We start from the raw sequence: 20,655 nt of genomic DNA, 5'->3' as shown, positions 1-20,655 counted from the left end.
AAGAAAATTTAGCTTATTAGACACGTCAGGCAGAAATAACAAAAGCCTGGCAATCTCTTCACAAATTGCACTTCATGAGAATTCTGACAGGTTTTTTTTTGTTTATTAATGGGAGTCTTTTTAGGTCAGGTGACAGGAACTGAGCTCTCTCTTGATAGGTTGCCAGTGTTGCTCAATCCTTTTTTCCACACTACCTCACTATGGCAAATTAACTTCAAGTCAGCTGTGAGGTGTTGCGTGAAATAGATAATACTGCATTGGTTAAAAGTAAGAAAGGCAAAACATTTCAAGTTCAAACATGACTGAATTGATGGGAAAACTGTTATTACTGTTAGTAACTGTTTTATTGGATTTCTATAATAAAGTTTAATGCATCAAAATAAACTGAGGTTTATCAACATCTGAAAAATATAGCAACAATTAAAGGATTTCTAACTGGACAAGATTCACAGAAACTTGTTTAATCATTTATTTCATTATGACTGGATTATTGAAAAAATGTGTTTACAGTTCTCCTTTTAAAAACCCAGAACACTTCAACCAGAGTCCTCTCAAACACCAAATGTTTAACTTCGAACCTGAGCTAAAATCTCCCCACTTGCTGCCTTTGCCTCAAATTGAGTTCTAAATCTTCTGGTGTTGCTTATAAAGCTTTGAATCGTCTTGGGTGTATATACATCTTAGATTTAATTGTAGAATATAAAACATCTAGATCCCTCAGGTCCTCAGGAAGAAGTAAACTAAGTGTTAGAGTGAGAAGAAACAAGGTGAAGCAGATTTTAGTTCCTGCACTCCTCACAAACATAGACCTGAGCACTGCTGACACACACCTGGCCTCAAAACAGTATTATTTGCTCAGGCTTTTCATTAAACAATGTTTTTTTTATTTTTATTACCTTTATCTTAAAAAGGTTTTTCCTTAATTTATTCTCTTTTTATGCTGTTCTCAATCACTTTGTTTCAATGTATTTCCTGATAAAGGATTGTGAATTGCCTTGTCTGTCTTAATGGTGCTACATAAAATAAAAGTGCCTTGCCTTGCCTTGTCTACTTCAGTGGTATTGATTAATAATATGATGGGAAATTTGTTATTACTCCTTGACACTGAACAATGGGAGTTTCAAAACCTGTTTCTGATACTGACTACTATTTTTTATAATATGCTCTGGGAACCACTACCAAGGTCTCTGACAGGAAAATGCTAAAATAAAACAATTATTGAAGGTTTATGTTAGTGATTCTTAAAAAACAAAGTTACAGTATATAGTTTTTTGTAATTGTTTTTTTTTTCTTTACATAGTTCATGTGTAATAACAGTTGAACAACTGCACGGATGTGCAGTTTTGTTATATTTCAAAAATATCTCTTGACGTGCATCAGATTTAAAGTCCTGACCTTTGACACAAGACTGTTCGAGGGACAATTGAAGGCACCACCAGCCATTCGAGGGAGGCGGGATCTCGTGTCGCTGCCCTGAAAGCGTCCAATCAGTGAGCAGATCCCCACATAGCAACTCCAATCAGAGGAGAGGGACTGCCTGGTTGCGAAGGTAGAGGTCTTGGTGGTGTGCGGGAAGAAACAAGCGTTTCCTATGGGCTTGCTGGCTGTCAGGCTCAGTAACAACACTCTGCCCTGCCTTTCTTGTCCAGTTTGAACGCCGAACTCAGCGGCGTTTCGTCGTTTTCTTATACACGCTAGTCTAGTGCATGTCGCTGCTGCAAATAGGCTTGGGAGGTCAGCCCAACCCGGGTCTTGAAAAGCATCTTTCAGCAAAATAGGGGCACGAAATTACGATGCCATCCCCGATGGAGGGATCTTCCAGAGAGGGTGACCTGTTTACTGTGAAACATGAGCTGAAAAATGGTAAGTTAGCTGTGAGCCTGTGGAACTTCATCTTGTGTGCTATTTGTCTTTTGAGGGGGACACGTGTAAATGAGGGGGGGTGGGAGATCATGTTAGCGGACTAGCTTAGATCGAGCAACTGTCACTGTTTGTAGTCGGCGCTAACGTCAACGTTGCTCAAGTTTAAAAATGGCAGAGGGAGACCAACATTACCCGGCTGTCAATAATAGTTATAGCGTTGCGTTGCTCGCCTTATTGCCAAGAGCTAACCGCTAACGCTACTTACTAACCCGCATTCAAGCCAGGTAATAACATTAGCGCGAGCTAGTTGTTATCGTGTAACCAGGTTAGATCGGACCGCACACGAAGATTTCTTTCTTTTTTTACCAAGTTTATGCTTTTGCCAACGCTGCAACTTAGATGGAATCATCGGCTACGTTTCATCCCCCCCCCCGTTATTATCCGCATTTGTTAGCGGTCACAGCTAACTTATCCTTAGTCAACGATGAGCAGCTGCAATGATGCCAAGTCAGAACCGCTAGCGTGAGCCTGCTTTCTGCATTTTACACAAAAAGCTTCCCATCCAGTGTAACCAGAGGCAACCTTGGTTTGTGTAACAGAGGAAGCCTGTTAAATACACTCGTCTCCTCGCTCACCCTGTTAACTCCACACATTCTCCAACCAGCCTCAAGCGCACACGATCTGTACGACGAAGTGATATAAAGTTTTCTATAGCACATCCAAACCACACTGCTCATCAGATAGGATGCAATGTAACAGACTGCAGAACAGGAAAGCCAGGGTAGAGGTTTGACTGAAGTTAGGAAGTACGACGGAAATGCTGAAAATAAAATGAACACAAACAAACCAACCACCCCCCATCAATATGCTTACACAGGTGCTCATGAAAATAACCTGAAATAAATATAGATGTTTGCACATCACCACAAGAACACGTCAACAATTCCATGTAACAAGTTAACTGGCTCACAATTGATTGCACAATAATTCCATGCCGCTTCATATTATATTACTCTGTTGTTTTATATATAGACATTTCTTTACTTTTTTTTTTTTTTTGCACTACGTTTGTTAAAGTATTGTCCACAGGTAATGCACTGCTACTTGCTATTTTACGGCTGGCATTCTCTGTGGCCAGCAGAGAAAGAATGTTATTATTCAACATGATCTGCATGTTTTTCTGATTTGCATGTGTGACAGTAAACATTGAAACTTCATTTAGAAGACAGCACAGATGTATTTCACAAGCCAATCCCTTCTGAAGTTTAGATAGAAGCCATCAAAGCAAATGACTGCCCCTTTTAGAGTGTTGACCGCACATGAGGACACGCAGGGGTTTGGCTGTCCCTGACAGCCCCCAGCGATCAATGGGAAACTATGAATCAAATTAAAACGAATATGCATGTTGCATATAATACGGCTGCTTTGCTTTTAGCTTAGTGGAAGCTTTAAGTTTCCCTCAGTGCTTTTTGCACCTTCTATTTTTACCGTATTTGCTCGCAGTTAAAAACTGTACCTATATCGAAAAAAGCAGCTAGAATGGTGCCGAGCGGTAACAGTATATCTTCTCAAAATCTTGCTGCCTCCTCTTCTTGTTTGGAAATGTGTCCGTATTGGGGAGAATTGTGTTCAACCCAGGGCTCGGCCTTTCACAATCGTCCTAGTTTCGCATGGGGCTTTCCTCTGTAAAATAATTGTCCAGCCATGGTTTGGAGTGTACTGTGAAACAACCCTCTGCTTAATTCATAGAACAACAACATTTCTGTAATAATAAAGGGGTAGAGTCAGGTGAATTGTAATAGTGTTTAAAGTCATCCTCAGATAAATTATAAATAGAACCTAAAGCCAGGGGAGAGTAATGCAGGATTGGGATAGTGTGACAAGTCTGTTAAAAAAACTAGAGCGATGTATCGAATGATATTTTAAGCTGAAGCAATGTTGACACAGTCCAATGCATGAGAATCAACAGGAAATACTGATTGAACGCCCAAATGTTTATAACTGAGACTTCACCAATGGTGCTGTGTGGAGTGTTTCGGAGCAGAGGGCTGCTGAATGAAGCTGCACTCTTCTTTAGTTGCAACTGGTTTCTAATGACATAGTGCTGCTGTTCAGGCTGCAACATGACTGTGCTAAACCCTGATTTACTGCCCAGCCCTAACTATGCAGTCTGTCTACTTGTCACTCGCACTGAGGGTTGTTTTTTTTTTTTTGGGTGAAAAACTGTACACAGCATTTTAACAGCCATTTAAACCTATTGCTACTTTGGCCCTCGCTGAAGCATTGACCCAGTGTAGACGGTCATGTTGAATCACAGGTATAAACATTGTTCTTCTGTTCTTCCATCACCAAGCCAATTAATGGAAAAAAGACAGTGTTTAATCCACAACTGATTATCATCAAGTTAGACAGAAATTATTTTGCCGGCATTATTCTTGAAAGGATACAGAGACAACAGATTTGTTAAATGAGCTGTAATCACATGACATACTACACAACAATGCTTGTTAGTGGACAGTGTGAGTTTAGAAATCTATTAGATTACGGTTCGATCACTCATGCTATCCATTATGGAGAACATTTTTTTAAAGCACATTTCCCTCCTGTACATTGAAGAGCTTCCTCTTGTCCCGCAGTACGACATCATTTGGTTAGACACCCCTATCAGTCTATTAATAAACACCCAACTCAAACTTGGCCATGACAGGAGGGTGAGCCTGGCAGGAGTGTTACGTAACACCAATCTCTGACCTCAAATTTGAAGGACAGCATTCGTTGTTTTGAAATGATAAGGTATGGACTCAAACGGCCAAATAGTTGGAAGCATTTCATCTTCTGCGTTATAGGAGAAGATTAAATCAGCCGCTTTAATTGCTCAGTAGCCCATTTCCAGAGTGCGAGACAGAAGGAATGTCTTCACTACAATGGATGCATGCCCGTCTAAAAGTGTGCCATGCTCAGTCAGCTGGACTGGCCAGGATTTAAAAAGACACGGGGAGTCATCGGGCAGGGTGTGCTGAATTCATTGAGGAGATTGTACAGAAGATACCGACCTTTTGCTGGTTAATTGCAGGGAGGATTATGCTGTACTGTTGCATATTTCAGAGAGTGGTATATCTTTAGACCAGACTTGTTTTTCATTGTTTACATTAGAAAATGTACATAAATTGCACGTGTCGTCTTTGCCCAAGGTGTTTTTATTTGGTACAAACAAACTTCCAGCTTGCAATCAGCCTACATTGTTTATCCTCAAGCGTGAATGTCACCCTATTAAACTTTGAGCTGAACAATACGATGCTATTGGAGAACAGTTTGCGGGGGAAAAAAAACGTTTAGCAAACGTGCCTTCTGGTTGCTGTGAAGGATGCAAAAGCTTTAGATACAATAATTCAAGATTATAGGGCAGTATCAGATCGTTACAAATTACGATTGTCAACGGTATTGTGAGGATCTTCTCCCCTTTACTTTGTACAATTTGTATTTATCTGCTCTTTTGTCTTTCAGCCTTAATACACAGTATTTAGCTTACATTAGCGGCGTGGAGGAGATGTAGAATTTCAAGTGAACTGCCTAAATTCGAGATGAATCACAGTCAATGGCGGAGTATCATTTGCAGACACTGACAGTAATATTTTCCACTCCGTTTCATCCTTTTCTGGGTCGTGGGGCACGAGAGCCCATCCCAGGTGACTGTGGTTTATTGAGTGCATCACAGGACGAACACAGAGAGTCCAACACACTCAAATCCTCGTCTCCAGGTAATTTAGAGCAACCACTTTATTTGTGGTAGGAAACCAGACATGCAGAGCTCTCAATGAAAAACCCCAAACCAGAGCTGAGAGCAGTAACCACTGTGCTGCCATTGAGGTTGACAGTGGAGCAAATATAAACATAAGATTTCAATTGCAGTGAGCCTCAAGCGCTCTGTCAGATGAAATATATCTACTGTGCCTTTTTGTGGACAGACACACTTTCAAAAATAGCTTTTTCACATGAAATGCCCTGTAATGGTTGATCTTTCTGAGTATATGTGTGTTGTATAATCTAGCTTTACTTTAAAAAAAACAAACAAACAAAAAAAAAACAACCCATAATCTTATCTATCCATTTTTTTATTCCCCTCTACTTTCAGCCAACCTGACGGGCCATGTGGAGAGGGTGGGCATTGAAAACTTTGAGCTTTTAAAAGTGCTGGGCACAGGAGGTGAGTAAATGACAAGCGTCCGTTGGTGAGAAACAGATTCTTCCACTGGACTGGAGAGATGCTTTGCATGCCTGTCTGACATGTGTTTTTTTGGAACGCTAAGCATGCCGCACCAGGCATTTCTCTTCAAGGCTGTGCCGTCTGCGCTGAACCTTGCCCCCTTGCCTCTGTTTATTTTAACCACCAGCGTATGGCAAGGTGTTCCTGGTGAGGAAAGTGAGTGGCCACGATGCGGGGAAGCTCTACGCCATGAAGGTTTTGAAGAAAGCCACCATCGTACAGAAAGCGAAGACCGCGGAACACACGCGGACGGAGCGGCAAGTTCTGGAGCACATCCGCCAGTCCCCGTTTCTAGTCACACTTCACTATGCCTTCCAGACGGACACCAAGCTGCACCTCATTCTCGGTTAGGATATTTAATTAAAAGCCTTTTCTTGCGCTGCAAGATTTTTTACTTCAGTCTCATGTTGAGTTAATCAAAGGAGAGTGGAATGTGTTTAGCTTCTCCTGTTGCAAAATCAACCCCTTTACACGATTTATTGACATGATATCATCCGTTCTAGATTACGTGAATGGTGGGGAGCTCTTCACACACTTGGTGCAAAGGGTTCGGTTTAAGGAGCGAGAAGTAGCCTTGTACAGTGGAGAGATTGTGTCGGCACTGGAACATCTGCACAAGGTATCCTTCAGATTCAGCTCAGCCACGCCTGTGTCCTCAATCTTAATTACTCGCTGCTTAACCTGTCGTTCGTTTTTCTTGTTGCAGCTTGGGATCGTCTATCGGGACCTGAAACTTGAGAATATCTTACTGGATTCCAGTGGTCATATAGTTCTCACAGACTTTGGCCTCAGTAAAGAATTTGATCAGGTACAGTTTGTTTTAGACTTTCAATCCTAAACCCAACACAGGAAGTTCAAGTGGCGATTGTAATTTTAAACATAAACTAAGATGTTTTATTGATGTTTTTCCAAGGAGAGATATTGGCATGCTAAAATTCAAATTTCCTTTATTCCAATTCATGTTGAGTGTTTAATTGTCGCAATCTTGTGTCACTATTAAACAGGTTGAAAGAGCTTTTTCTGTCTGCGGCACCATTGAATATATGGCTCCAGAAATAGTAGAAGGAGGAGAGTCTGGACATGACAAGGTAAGGCGTTTTATTGTGTAACTTGTTTGAAGTTATCATGCAGTCCAATCTACTTTTTCTGTTCAATGACTGCACTCTGCAGTAGTTTTTAAACATTTTCTATTAGTCTTTTAAGCTAAAGTCACGGGTGGGTGCCTTTCTGCGTTACAGGCAGTGGACTGGTGGAGCCTCGGAGTGCTGATGTACGAGCTTTTGACTGGCGGCTCCCCCTTCACTGTCGATGGAGATGAGAACTCACACACCGACATTGCAAAGTATACGTTCTCTCTGATCATCAGCTACGGTTTTCAGCTCATTCCCTGTCGTATTCACTGCAGAACACTGACCATATCTGAGTTTTCCCTCACAGGCGGATTTCCAAAAAGGATCCTCCTTTCCCCAAAGACATGGGACCACTGGCCAAAGACCTAATCCAGCGACTCCTCATTAAAGATCCAAAGAAGAGGTTAGGCTCAGGTCCTAATGGAGCCGAGAATGTGAAGAAACACGGATTCTACCAGGTCTAATAGTCCACTTGACTATTGAACACTATTCAGAACTGATTGAATAGCTCACATTATACACATTATATCATAGGACACCAATACTTATTAAAATAAGGAATAAATGTTTATGTATAGATTTCTTTGCACATTATTAAGGATAATTTTTCAATTTCTAAATATCTCAGTGAGTGCAGGTCATTTCAGTGTGTTAATCCAGATTGTGGATCATTTTTTTCCCCTGCAGAAAATAAATTGGGAGGACTTGGCAGCGAAGAAGGTGCCTGCGCCGTTCAAGCCAGTGATTCGGGACGAGCTGGACGTCAGCAACTTTGCAGACGAGTTCACGGAGATGGACCCCACCTACTCCCCGGCAGCTCTGCCTCAGAACTGTGACCGTATCTTCCAGGTGAGAGATGGCGAAGGGATGTTAGACAACCGCGCAGTGTTTTGTTGCGACTCGTGGGTTTTTGTTGTTTGCAGACAGCAATGCTCCCGTGTGTTTCTCGCAGGTCATTGCACAGAACGGCATTTAGATCAGTATCTGTTTCGTGCTCATGTTTGTCCGAGCTTTGGTTGCAGGCAGTGTGAAATGTTGACACGGATGAAAAATCGCATTATACATTACCCACTTTTTGTCTGTGACTATATTTGACATACTCCACAGCAATTGAAGTAATCAAGTGAAGTTTTGAATGTCCTCAAAAGGTTGCTGTAAGTCAACATGAGTCTGTCTGTGTGCATTGGTATTCAAATTGACTAAAGGGCCTTTTATTGAAGTAATTGCTGCCATATGCAGCTCTTATTGAAGTAACAGATGTGAATGACTATTTTTGATGTAGCTTTGAACCATAATATGGCCCACAACTCCATGCCAGCTGATGGCTGTCTGATGTATTGCATGAAATTTCAACTCTGATTGCCTTCTGGATCCTTGAGCTCAGTAGATCAATAGATCCATTAACGGGCTTCTCTCATGGAATAAAAGGTTACACTCTGAGAGCATCACCACGTCTGTCTCGGTTACGCCTTCAGTCTTTGATTGCCAACTTCATCTTGGCTTTTTTCGCTCTCAGCTGCCATTCACATAGTCTGAAATTTTGTGGTCTTTATAATTTGCAAGCCTAGCAATCTCTGAGATAACGACAGCAATCCCAGTTTTTAACCGTGCACTTGCTCCCCCGCAGTGCCTCACAAAACAAAATTAAAATTGCATTAAGAGCGCCAAGATGTAATTTCACAGCAGAGCAATCAAATATTCAAGCCCGGCAATTTAGGGCATCTCATTCATTCAACATCCATCCTTCCGTCCATCCATTGCTGTCACTACATACCACACAGCTGTGTGTGTGTCTGAGAAAAAAGAGAGCGATAGTGATTGATGCCAGCTCAAAGCTCTGGGCTTCCCACAGCTGGAATTATGCAGGCAGAGCTTCACAATGACAGGTCGAACAATAGGAACAGCTGGACGGCCACTGTTGATCGCAAATGCACAGAATTGGCCCCATTGTGAAGCGGACAGGATTGTGCGACATTGTCGCGTCTGGAGAAAACGTCAACAGTTTTCATAATAACTCCCTTTTCCTAGAGCTTTTAAAAGGAAGTCTCCATTCCGTCTGTCCATACCGTCCTCCTCGTAGGTTCTGTTTGAGTCACATGTAAACAAGGGGATCTTGTCTGTTTCTGCGAGCAGGGGTATTCTTTCATGGCCCCCTCCATCCTGTTTAAGAGGAATGTGGTGATGGACGACCCCGTCCAGCTGTGTGGGGGCTCTGAGAGGCCAGGCTCTGCCGCGGTGGCCCGCAGCGCCATGATGAAGGTAAGATGAATGGACTTGGATCCCCCAGCACAAACACACTTAAGCTAATGGCTGCTGTCACAGATATTTTTTTTCCCCCTCCTTCTCTATTTTGCCACAACATCTTCTTTTTTTTTTTTTTTCCTGCTGCGGTTGTTTTATTGAACTCAGATTCAGTTTTCAGGCATGACTTTGTTTATCCAGTGACATTTGTTCATGAATTTGACTCTTTTTAAGACAGAGGCAGAAGCTTTTTGTTTTCTTACTTAGCTTTAGTTTTTCTTGTCATCTGTACCTGGATACTTTCTGTTGTTTGTTTGTTGTTTTTGAATATAGCTATTCTACAATATACACTGCCTTTTACATTCTAACATATTTCTTATTTAGAAGCAATGGGTGCTGTTATGAGTCTTGTCGTTGAAGCGGAATTCACCCACTAATAAGGAGCACTTAAACTGTGAACTAAAAAAAACATTCATAAAGTTATGTAACATTTCATTTGGAGATATTTGTGAATCCTTGTTGTCACCAGTTGTTCATCGTTGCATAAATTTGTCCTGCGATCTTCAGTATGTCGAATCAGACGTGTTCCCCAGTGCCTCGTTCTCATGTTTCACATTTCTCATTTTATCTTCACCATTACACAACAGGGGAAGTCTCCTGGCTTCCTCCTTTAAACGTTTTCTATTGACTGCAGCAGATAACTGTGAGATAAGGGTCGAAAACATTGAAAGTTACAAGACAAGTGAAACATAGTGGGATGTGATTACTGATAAAAAGTAAAAGGGGGCCGAGCCATATTTGGTTTTTGTTAGTACTTGTAATAAGAAGCATGCCTGTTATCAAAGCAGATTTCTGAATTTAAGGACAATTCGAAAATACAAACTTTAATTGTGCCTTTGTGTCTTTGTATAGAGATTAACAAGGATGAGGAATGTAAGAAAGAAAAAAATAATATATCTTGGCCAAGAACATAATCAGTGTTTACCGTAACTACAGATGTGATGTCATTTTTATATAAACAGCCAAAAAAATGTGGCCTGCAAAATGTACAAGGAATGCAGGAAGTGACACAGCTTTCATTTCTAACATCTGCTACATTTAAGAAAAATACGGTCTTCAGTTTATTCGGTATATTAAATGACAGAGGATCATTTAAAAAAAAAGAAGAGCAGACGCAGGTAGCGCAGAACTTCTTTGAATCAAAGTTCAAAGTTTCCACACAGGCCTTGTTTCTATTGCAGGACTCTCCTTTCTATATTGGCTACGAGATGGACCTGAAGGACAGCGTCCTGGGAGAGGGAAGCTTCTCCATCTGTAGACGGTGCACACACAAGAAGACGGGACAGAAATACGCTGTCAAGATTGTCAGCAAGAGGTACACGCTAACAGGCTTTTTAATGTGTTTATAGTTCAAATGGCTTTGTCAGACGGGCTCTCTAATCTGCTACCTGGCAGAAGCTGGGCCGATGTGAGCCAACTGAACAAAACCCGGGGGAAAAAAATACTGATATCCGAAATGCTCTATTGAAATTAAAAAGTAGATAAAAGACTTTAATTGATAAAGTTGCACAATTCTGATGGTTGTTTTTGCTGGTGACTTCTGCCCTGCTCACTACCTCAGGCTACACCCCTCCGCTGACAGCGTAGCACCAAACGCTACGACTGTTAATATCAGTGATCTGCACTCAGGCACATTTAGACTGACAGACACCACATATGTCAATGATGTAAAGGTAAATCACGCAGAATCACTTTTTTATTTATTTTTTTGTCCACTTCTAAAAGTCTACAGAAAAACTACACTGTTGATGATGCACAATTTATCTGCATCGTCATTTCCTGTTCTGTCCGAGATAACAACATTAATCAGATTTTTGTAGAGGAAATGGCCTCATACCGGGTTTTACACCTTTACAACCAAAGGAGCTTTTTTGAAAATTTGTATGGAGCCAGAAAACATATGAAGAATGCACAACTGTAGTTTTGCTTTATATACTGAAAGAGTAGTTGATGTTGTATTTGGAAATTTAATAACCACACGCAGAAAATACTGAAAGTTCATTGTTGCTTTTAGCGGTTGAGTTCTGGGCAAGGCAGGTGACACAACAGGATGTAATGGATATTTCAGTTAACAGAATAGAGTGTTCCTATGGAAGATAGTTTGCAGTACAATCCATTTAAAAATGTCATAAACAAAACTGTTAGTGTCCATGTCCATTTGTGAAAGCCACAACAGAGGGGCTGAAGAGCTGCATGAGGCTCCAAAGCCGTGGGTAGCACACCCTTTGCCTTGTGTAAGAAATGCTACCCACACACAATCAAACTGAATTGTCAAAATGATATAGGGCGTGTTCTGATATTGCACAAAAAGTAATAAGTCGCTGCTTGCTTGGTGCACTTTCTGGGAATGCTCCGTCCTCCGTTCTAAAGCCTGTTATTGCTTCTGGAAAATCTTTGTATGTTGTTCTGACATTTAATTCAAAGGCACTTTTATATATTTCGGTAAAGTCATACCAAAAAAAAAAAAAAAGCCTCCATAGATATCTGTATCAGACTCTATCGTATAAGAGTCAATTTTTCATTTTCCTGTTTGTGTAATTATTTTGTGTTTTGTATCTGCTTGTGTTTGCTGTAGAATGGAGGCACAGACTCAGCGGGAAATAGCAGCCCTGAAGTTGTGCGACGGCCACCCCAATATTGTCAAGTTGCATGAAATTTACCACGATCAGGTAAACTTAATTGTGGAGGGTGTCATTTACCCCCCCCCCCCCCCCCCCCCCCCCACACACACACACACACACACACACACACACACACACCCTCTTCCAAGCATGAATTCTGTTTTCTGTCGCTCTCCATTGTGCCTTTGCGAACTGCAGCCTCATTTAGTCCGGGAACTGGAACAAGGCAAATTAATGGGGATGCTAGTAGCCCTGCAGCTGTCTCTGTCTCTTCACATATTCCACCTTGAACATTTGTGTGCGCTCGATATTTCACAGCAGATTTATTTCTCAACTGCAGCTGTGCAAACAGCCATTTTCTACCACTGAATAGAAACACTGGATTCACTTGTGTTGCTAATCGAGCCGCACACTTAACCCAAAGTGAGTGTGCATAATCCAAATGCGTTTTACCCCGGTTATTGGAAAGGTGTGTCCGCTTTCCTGACTGTGCGCAGGTTCATTAGCCGCGGTCCTTCATGCCCAGGAGCACCACTTTAGTCCTGATGAGCTCAGTGGGGTTATTACTGTACCTCACAGGCCTGTGACCCAGATCAAAGCAGCGCTGCCTCACCTCGCCTCAGCCGCGTCCTGCCTTTGTTCCCCACATTTAGCCCTAATGAGAAACCCTACCCTGCTACCCAGACATATTATTCTCTTCCCAATTTGTTTGGCCCCTTTTACTTTTACTCAATGTCGTTACAGTTTGATCTCAGCATTATAACATCAAGGATGAGGTGTTTAGTTTTTTTTTTTTTCCTCAATATTTACTTTTCACTCGAGAAATTTCTCAGCCGCCAATTCGCACATCAGCACTCCTCTGTTTTCAGGTTGTGAAAGCAAGATTGATAATATCTTACAAAACACAATGAGTGTCAATATTTGTCAATTGCAAAACATTTTAGAATGTTTTCACGATCCGCGCTCCTTCAAAAAGCACGCCAAAGAATACATGTTGGGAATGGGTGTACCCAGGCTGGGAAAAATGTAACTATATCCTGGGTGTGTTTGTGTGTTTGCTGTAGCTCCACACGTACCTGGTCCTTGAGCTGCTTGGCGGAGGGGAGTTGCTGGAGAGGATCCGCAGGAAGCAACATTTCAGCGAGACGGAGGCCAGCCGCATCATGCGCAAACTGGTGTCAGCTGTCAGTCACATGCATGACGTAGGAGTGGTACACAGGGACCTTAAACCGGAGGTATTGGACATGTACTCAGCAGGGCTGCTGTTAAAGAATCTCCACTGTCACATACAGTCTTTGCTGCAAATGTAGACCGACTCGGGCCGTTTGCTTCTGAAGCAGAATTACTGTGTTTTTCTGAACTTTCTACGATCTGTCGTATTCTCCTTGTGACTGCAATTTTCTCAAAAAACAAGAGTAAAATTGTTTGACATGGGTCAGAAGTACCTGGTCAGTCTTGATGTACAATTTAGCTGGCTCTTGAGTATACCCGTTCTGTTGAGAAAGAAAGAAAGAAAAAAAAAAAAGATTACTGTCTGTGTCTCGAATTGTTTTGTAGAACCTGCTCTTCACTGACGAGAGTGAGAACTCCGAGATAAAAATCATAGACTTTGGCTTTGCTCGCCTCAAACCACCAGACAATCAGCTCCTGAAGACTCCCTGCTTCACCCTGCAGTATGCCGCACCAGAGATACTCAAATATGATGGCTACGATGAGTCCTGCGACCTGTGGAGTCTTGGTGTCATTCTGGTGAGTGGGTGAGCCGTGTTCAGCTTCAAACAAAATACTGCCAGTTGGACCAATGTGAGTTTTACATTCATGTGTGTGTGTGTGTAAGGAAATCTTATTACTTTAAAAGTTAGGTAGTAAATTATGTGACATGTGATTTTGGTCTGTGGGAATTTGAGCTTGAGATGGCCTGAAATGTAATGGAACATTTTCTCCCTGTTGCTTTTAAGAATTTCATTTGATTATGAAAGTTTGGAGCCTCACAGTCGGGGTAGTGGTTAGCACCGTCGTCTCAGAGCAAGAATTCGATTCAGTTTGAGGGCTTGAGGTCCTTTCTGTGTGTTTCTGAGATTTTAAAGATCTTCCCGTGCCCCTCGGTGTGAATGTGTGTTTAGCTGGAGACCAGTTCAGGTTCAATTGTGGGCTTGTGTAGAGTTTGCATGTTCTCCCTGGGTACGGCCTGTATAGAAGTGAGTTGGATGGTTCAATGAACTACTTTCGATTTTACTCCTGAATTTCAATTTGGACTCATGCAGATTGATTCGGAGCATCTTCGTCATATGTAGTTGGTTTGCTTGAAAACACCAGAACATATCATTTTCAAATGGTGATATGTTGATTTGGAGGACAATATCAGTTTATCTATTTAAAGCAAGATAAGAAACAAAAAGCACAATATATTTAAAAGCTGTAGCTTATCTTCAGTCCTGCGTTGTCATGTCTAAAATAAGTAGTGAAACTTGTGCTTCAGCCTGATGACACCGACCCCCCCCTCAGTCTCTATTAGTAGTAAATAACATGTCATTAATTAGCTCTATTCACGATTGCCTGTCTTTGTGCCTGTAGTCTTAGCAAGTGTAGGCTGACTTTAGACTGTGACTCTCCACAATGCCTCGGGAAAGTGACCTGATTATTTAAATTATAATTTATGCAGACCTTTTCAAAAAATCCACACACTTTAAATCTGACTACCCCCCAAAAAAAAAAAAAAAAAAAAAAAATGCTGTTGAGAGAAGTGTTTCTGAAACCAAATTAATGTTTAATCAGAAGCTCCATACACTGTTGATTTGTTTGTGTTATCCATTTTATGGATTAAACATTTTCTGCAGGCCGTTCTGATTAAGCAATCAGCTGTTATTTGAACAGATTCGGTCTCTCGTTTCAGGCTTCCCGTATGTGTGAATGCATGCCCACATGCATATACAGTATGTAAGAGGGTGTGCACTTGATGGGATATTCATCTCCTTCCTTCATTCAGAACGGCAACCTTGAGCCTCCCGTGTCAAAGCTGACACAGTTTTAGCGCTCGCCTCTAAATGAGGACCGAGCTGGTGAAAGCTGCGCTGGTATGAGACACTGCTCCCCGAGCAGAGGAAACACCATCGCCATTCAACCTTTTCCCCGAGTGGAGAAGAAATTATTAAGAGGAGAGGTAGTGAAGATAAGGAGGGGGCACACGGGGGAGCAGTTAGTTGATAGAGATTTCTCTCCATGGCCAGTCATCCGTACGGGAGCCCGGGCTCTGTGTACAAGTGCCGCTTCGCACCGTCGCCCCCTTGGGGGATGTGGTAGTAGTGGGCCTCGTGGAGCTCTGATGAAATGGCTACTGACAAGCTATGTGCACAATGGCCTTGAAGCCAAGTGAGCTGAGACTGAGAGGCAGGCAGAGAGAGAGCGAGAGAGAGAGAGAGAGAGAGAGAGAGAGAGAGAGAGAGATGTGAACACGGCAGATCCTCCGCTGGCAAAACGCCTGTTCCTAACTACTGTCATTTTAATGAGAAATTGGAGGGCAGGAATCAGCAGGTCAAGGTGAGTGTATCCTGTTCATTCAGCTGAGCATAGACTGCTCTCCTCTTTAATGCTGGTTCAACCACAGTCAGAAAACATGCGGCAGAACAATGAAAAAAATGTTGCAGTCACGGTGGGTCAAGAGCGCTTTTAAAAGCACGTTGTTATTTTAACAATGGGACGTGTTGAAACATTAATGCCCAGTTACGTTTTTTAGCTCATTGCAGGCTCTATGCAGGGAAACAAAAGATACAGGCAAGATTTTCCGGACCACGCATTAACAGAACGGTTAGCTCGGATTCATTATTTGTACTTTTCTAAGTTCAAGTGGCCTTTTTTTTTCATTTGCAGTACACCATGCTGTCTGGCCAGGTGCCTTTTCAATGCCAGGAGAAGAGCTTGACCCACACCAGTGCTGAGGAAATTATGAAGAAAATCAAACAGGGAGACTTCTCTTTTGAAGGGGAAGCCTGGAGAAACGTGTCGCAGCAGGCGAAGGACCTGATACAAGGTGAGGACTGAACTCTATACAGTGACTTTTCCTACGCATAGAATTGCATTTAGAAGACACCATAGAGCATTTTAAAGCTCTGTGCTCTGACTATCTTGAATGCCAGCCATGAAGGTCTGATGAGTAAATTCAGACCGATAAGACAGTAAAAGATTGTAAACAAGCAGCAGACATTGACAAACAGCTCCGTTGGAATTACATGCAATCTCAGATTTAATAGTGTGTACACACAGAGGTAAGAGTGGTTCGGCATATTGCAGATGTCAAGAGAGTTTGTATAGTCAGTTAATTGTGATCAATCTTTCCAGGATTAAAAAGCTTTATTCTGTGTTTGAAAATGTTTCTTAGTTTTGCACCATCAGGAGACTGCATGGTGATCTAGTTCAAGAGCTGCCACTTTGTTTATTTTAGGGACTGAAGCATTAACCTACAAAGCAGCTCACAGAGGCTGAGCTACCTCAGGATCAAATCACTTCCTCCTTGCACCTTTCTCACTCGCAGCTCACTTTTTATTTTACCCTCACACACGCAAATGCATGCACACACACACACACACACACACACACACACACACACACACACACACACACACACACACACACACACACACACTTATTCGAAGCGCAAGGGTAATTATCTGCACCTTATTCCTGCAGAGCTGCTGACGGTGGACCCGAATAAGAGGATTAAAATGTCCGGCCTGCGTTACAATGCCTGGCTTCAGGACGACAGCCAGCTGTCCTCCAACCCACTCATGACCCCGGACATTCTCGGCTCCTCCACTGCCTCCGTCCACACTTACGTCAAGGCTACCTTTCATGTAAGAAAGCAACAGAAGCTTGCTGTGTGGTGGGCCAGAACAAACCAACTGGTGATTCAATTTGGGTTGTTTTGAACAACTGCTGTTCACACCATCAACCTGCTGCTACATTCCTCCGAAGCTGAAAGACAAAAGAGTGCTTTCACCAAGAGAGGGAGAAACTATTTATTGTTTAAATCATCATAAACGTACACAGTAGACTGAAAGTTTTGTTTTGCCTTCATATGTTGGGGAAAAAAAAAATAGAAAGATTATTCGACACTGAATAGTTGTTTCTGTGATTTACTGACTGAATCGTGAAATAAATTTATTTGCTCTAAATATACAGCGAGAAATACGAACTGCTAAGTGTTATGTCAAATTCATTTGCGTAAGCATGCCCGATCATTAAAATGATTACAGATGTACTGCATTTTGTGAATAGGTTAGTTTACCAACGAGCCCAGAAATCTGCTTCTCTTGTGTTTTCCTTGTTTCATCCCTCAGAATACAGGCGGCTTGTAGGTCAGTGCCGAAGCAGCCTGTCATGTGATAGATTGAGACGTGACGAATGAGTATTTTAGAACATGATCTATGCACAGAAGTCTTACTAACGAACTCGCCACTCATTTTGTTTTGTTTTGTTCTGTCCGTGTCCCAGGCATTTAACAAGTGTAAGCGGGAAGGTTTCCGCCTGCAGACAGTGGACAAAGCGCCACTAGCGAAGAGGAGGAAGATGAAAAAGACGAGTACCAGCACAGAGACCCGCAGCAGCTCCAGCGAGAGCACCCATTCTTCGTCGTCCTCCTCTCAGTCTCAGGAGAAGACTTTTGCAGAGGGCGATGCCAATCCCCAGCCCTCCAGCAACACTCCTCTCACCACCCCCGTCAACACACCGCTGTCACTGGGAACAGACTCGAGCCACCAAGCACCTCCTCCAGCCTTTCACTTTTCAGAAGGACAGTGAAACGAAAGCAAAATGCGGATTGAGACGGAATCGGCGAACCCGAAGGATGGCTCGAGCGACAGCTCTCTTCTTTTCCTCCTCTGTCCCTGGCAGCTCTCTGCCTCTGGCTCAAATTGCATGGACGTCGGCACGTCTCCAAAACCAAGCATGCAGCAGCAGGAGCAGCAGCCGTCACCTCAATATCAATCAGTTAATGTGTCATCACTAGCAATAGCCAATCCCTTTCTTTCTCTCTGACGTTCACACACAGACTGTAACAATCAGGGACCTGGACCAGGAAGAAGCCGCCACCGGGGACCGAAATGAAAAAGGGCTGCTCTACTACTGCCCCCCCCCCCCCCCACCCCCCCCCCACCCCCACCCCCACCCCCACCCCTACCCCCACCCCGAGACAGACAATGGAGGGACCCTTTACTCTCATCATGAATCCGCATTCTGTCCTCTCCATTAACCTGTCTTTGTCCTTGTCTCCAGAGGTTTTTTAAAGGGAAAGTCGTAGTGTTTACACCTCGGATGCTTTGTATTTTTAGTCTTGGGGGGGGGGGGGGGGGGGGGGGACAAAAATGGCGTAACATAATGTGGGTCCACTTCTCTATTCTGGGAAGTATCTATAAGATGGGACTGGTTATTTATATGTGAATTTGCAGATGGAAATGTATTTATGATAAGCTATATTGTTAACTTATTTATGGTTCAGAGGGATCTGAAAAGAAATAACTGATACAGTAGTCTTAAAAAAAAAAAAAAAAAAAAAACACAAAGAAAATATTTTGTTTATGTGAATGTGCGTGTTCCCCTATTAGCTCAAATGACTGTTTCATTGCAGACAGACGGTCATTCAGGCCGTTCTGTAGTTACGTTCCACATCAATGCCTCTAGTGGGGCACTAAGACGGAGATATACATTTTAAGATTATTGTCGGCACAAAGAGATTATATCCATTAGCTGTTAACGGTGCATTAGATTCGTGGAACCTGAGTCCTCTGTTGGATTTTGAAATGATTTATGGAGGCTGGTGTGTAAACATCTTTTTTTTTTGTTTTGTTTTGTTTTAGGAACAAGCAAATGCAGCTGTATGATGTTCAGCCAAATCTGTTGTGTGATTATTTAGGGAATACTTGCTGCCTGGAGGGATGTGACCCTTCAAGAACAGCTATATTTAGACTTGTTTTGGCTCTGATGTGGGCAGTACGACTACTACAAGACTCGGCACCGCTGCTGTTCCACATGGCCTGCTCTTGAGTCAGTATTTAGCCCAGCAGTGGATTTGCCTCGTGCCATATGAGACTTTAATTGTCTCATTAACACTCCGACCAATTGGATTGAATAGAAAGTCCCAAACGGAAAATTGTGCTGAGCTTAGTGCGCGGAGACGGCCTGAGTTTTCTCTGATCCAAGATGCCAAAAGGTTGCCGGCTAAAAGTGACCTCCTTTTTAATGATAAAACTAAATATTTGAACATGGGAGGCTTATGTGCCAAAAAAAAAACCAGAATACACCTAAATCAGGTAAAGCTGAGCTTGAATCAATATTAGGACATTGCAAGGCAATATAGCACAAAACATTGCTTGTGTCATTTACCGAGTTAAAACTACAGCAAAAGATTCCTCCTCAATGAAAGTTTCTCTTCGATGCCGTCCTTGCTCTACTACCCGCGTGTTACTGCATGACTGAAATGGTGATCTTCGCACTGTGTGACACTTTGAGGCAGATATCTGGTTAGTATTAAGTCCCCAGTGCATGACGTGAACTGAAACATCAACCACTTTCTTCTTGGTTTTTATTTATGTTTATTTTTGTGGACTTAAAAATTTGGATATCTCCTGAAATTTTACAAACGGAAGTCGATGTACCAAAACTCCCTTTATAATAGCCCGGGGTTTTTTTTTTTTGGAAAGTATATGTTTGCCTGTTTTAATGGTATTGATATCTGGGTACTGGTGAACAGTGTGTAAAGCTGCCTACAAACAGTTGATCTTGCTAATTCAGGATGTAATTTCTTAGTCGAGTTGTCGTGTGCATTTGAACACACTCCCACATTCTCTTCCATTTAAATGCACTCTGATTCAGAACCAAAGCATTGACTTCAAGGTAGCCGCTTTAAGCTGCATGGGATTTATTTTCCTTTCATGCAAATATGCAAAGAAATGCTTCATATATCACACTTTGTTTTGTCCAGTCGGTAAAATATGTCGTATGTGTTCAGCTCAGATGTACCTTTTTTCTTTGTAATAGTCTGTGGTGTGTGTGTGTGTGTGCGTGTGTGTGTGTGTGTGTTTTTTTCTTTTGTAAAGAATCTGTATCCATGTCTGGTACATTATCATGCTTAAAACTATGCATCTATTTTGCTGTTGTGTCGATGCTGTGTCTCATCCAATGCATTTAAACACAATGGTTAGAAGGGCGTACATACGTACATATGCTGTACGCCCGCTCCCCGAGAACACAGCAAAGTAAGATCCATTGCCCATATGAAAGAGCTGGAATCCTTGAAGCTAAACACTACAAAGCTCTTGTCTAACTTAGTTCGCATGAGTTCCCCGTTGCTGCCTCATTAAGCCTCTTTTCTTTTGTTTGGGTGTATTAATAGCTCAAGTGGAGGAAGAGGAAGAGTGTCCTATATTGAGCTCCCCTCTGGGAGCCAGGCTCTATTAGTTGATGCGCTGCAGTGCTGTTTGTTCTA

At 42.3% G+C, this 20,655-nt stretch overlaps 1 protein-coding gene across 3 annotated transcripts; it reads left to right on the top strand.

Annotated features, from left to right (window-relative positions):
• Positions 1-1,584: 1,584 nt before the first annotated feature.
• On the top strand, positions 1,585-18,738 carry rps6ka5 (ribosomal protein S6 kinase, polypeptide 5). Of its 3 annotated transcripts, none has more exons than XM_080479767.1 (17): positions 1,585-1,863; positions 5,996-6,067; positions 6,255-6,473; positions 6,631-6,746; positions 6,834-6,935; positions 7,132-7,215; positions 7,366-7,469; positions 7,565-7,715; positions 7,945-8,106; positions 9,391-9,516; positions 10,740-10,873; positions 12,134-12,227; positions 13,244-13,414; positions 13,737-13,928; positions 16,047-16,206; positions 16,863-17,026; positions 17,667-18,738. In XM_080479767.1, exons 1-17 carry the CDS (start codon positions 1,794-1,796, stop codon positions 17,970-17,972), a joined length of 2,427 nt encoding a protein of 808 aa, XP_080335893.1. In that variant the 5' UTR covers positions 1,585-1,793; the 3' UTR covers positions 17,973-18,738. The 3 variants fall into 3 exon arrangements, with proteins under 3 accessions (XP_080335893.1, XP_080335894.1, XP_080335895.1); XM_080479768.1 differs by having other exon boundaries at positions 1,588-1,863; positions 13,854-13,928; XM_080479769.1 differs by lacking the exons at positions 16,047-16,206; positions 16,863-17,026; positions 17,667-18,738 and having other exon boundaries at positions 1,588-1,863; positions 13,816-13,912.
• Positions 18,739-20,655: the final 1,917 nt, after the last annotated feature.

This window comes from Lipophrys pholis (genome assembly GCF_963383615.2).
Source record: "Lipophrys pholis genome assembly, chromosome: 14".
Lineage (NCBI taxonomy): Eukaryota > Metazoa > Chordata > Actinopteri > Blenniiformes > Blenniidae > Lipophrys > Lipophrys pholis.
The sequence above is the reverse complement of the archived record's forward strand: the minus strand, read 5'-3'. Positions and strand labels throughout refer to the sequence as shown.

What these genes read in the sequence shown, in the direction of transcription:
- rps6ka5 (XM_080479767.1), top strand. Translation starts at nt 1,794, where the DNA reads ATGCCATCCCCGATGGAGGGATCTTCCAGAGAGGGTGACCTGTTTACT. An exon ending in TCACACACCGACATTGCAAA is followed by an intron (nt 7,470 to 7,564) that starts GTATACGTTCTC and finishes TTTCCCTCACAG; the next exon opens with GCGGATTTCCAAAAAGGATC. An exon ending in GGCGAAGGACCTGATACAAG is followed by an intron (nt 16,207 to 16,862) that starts GTGAGGACTGAA and finishes TTATTCCTGCAG; the next exon opens with AGCTGCTGACGGTGGACCCG.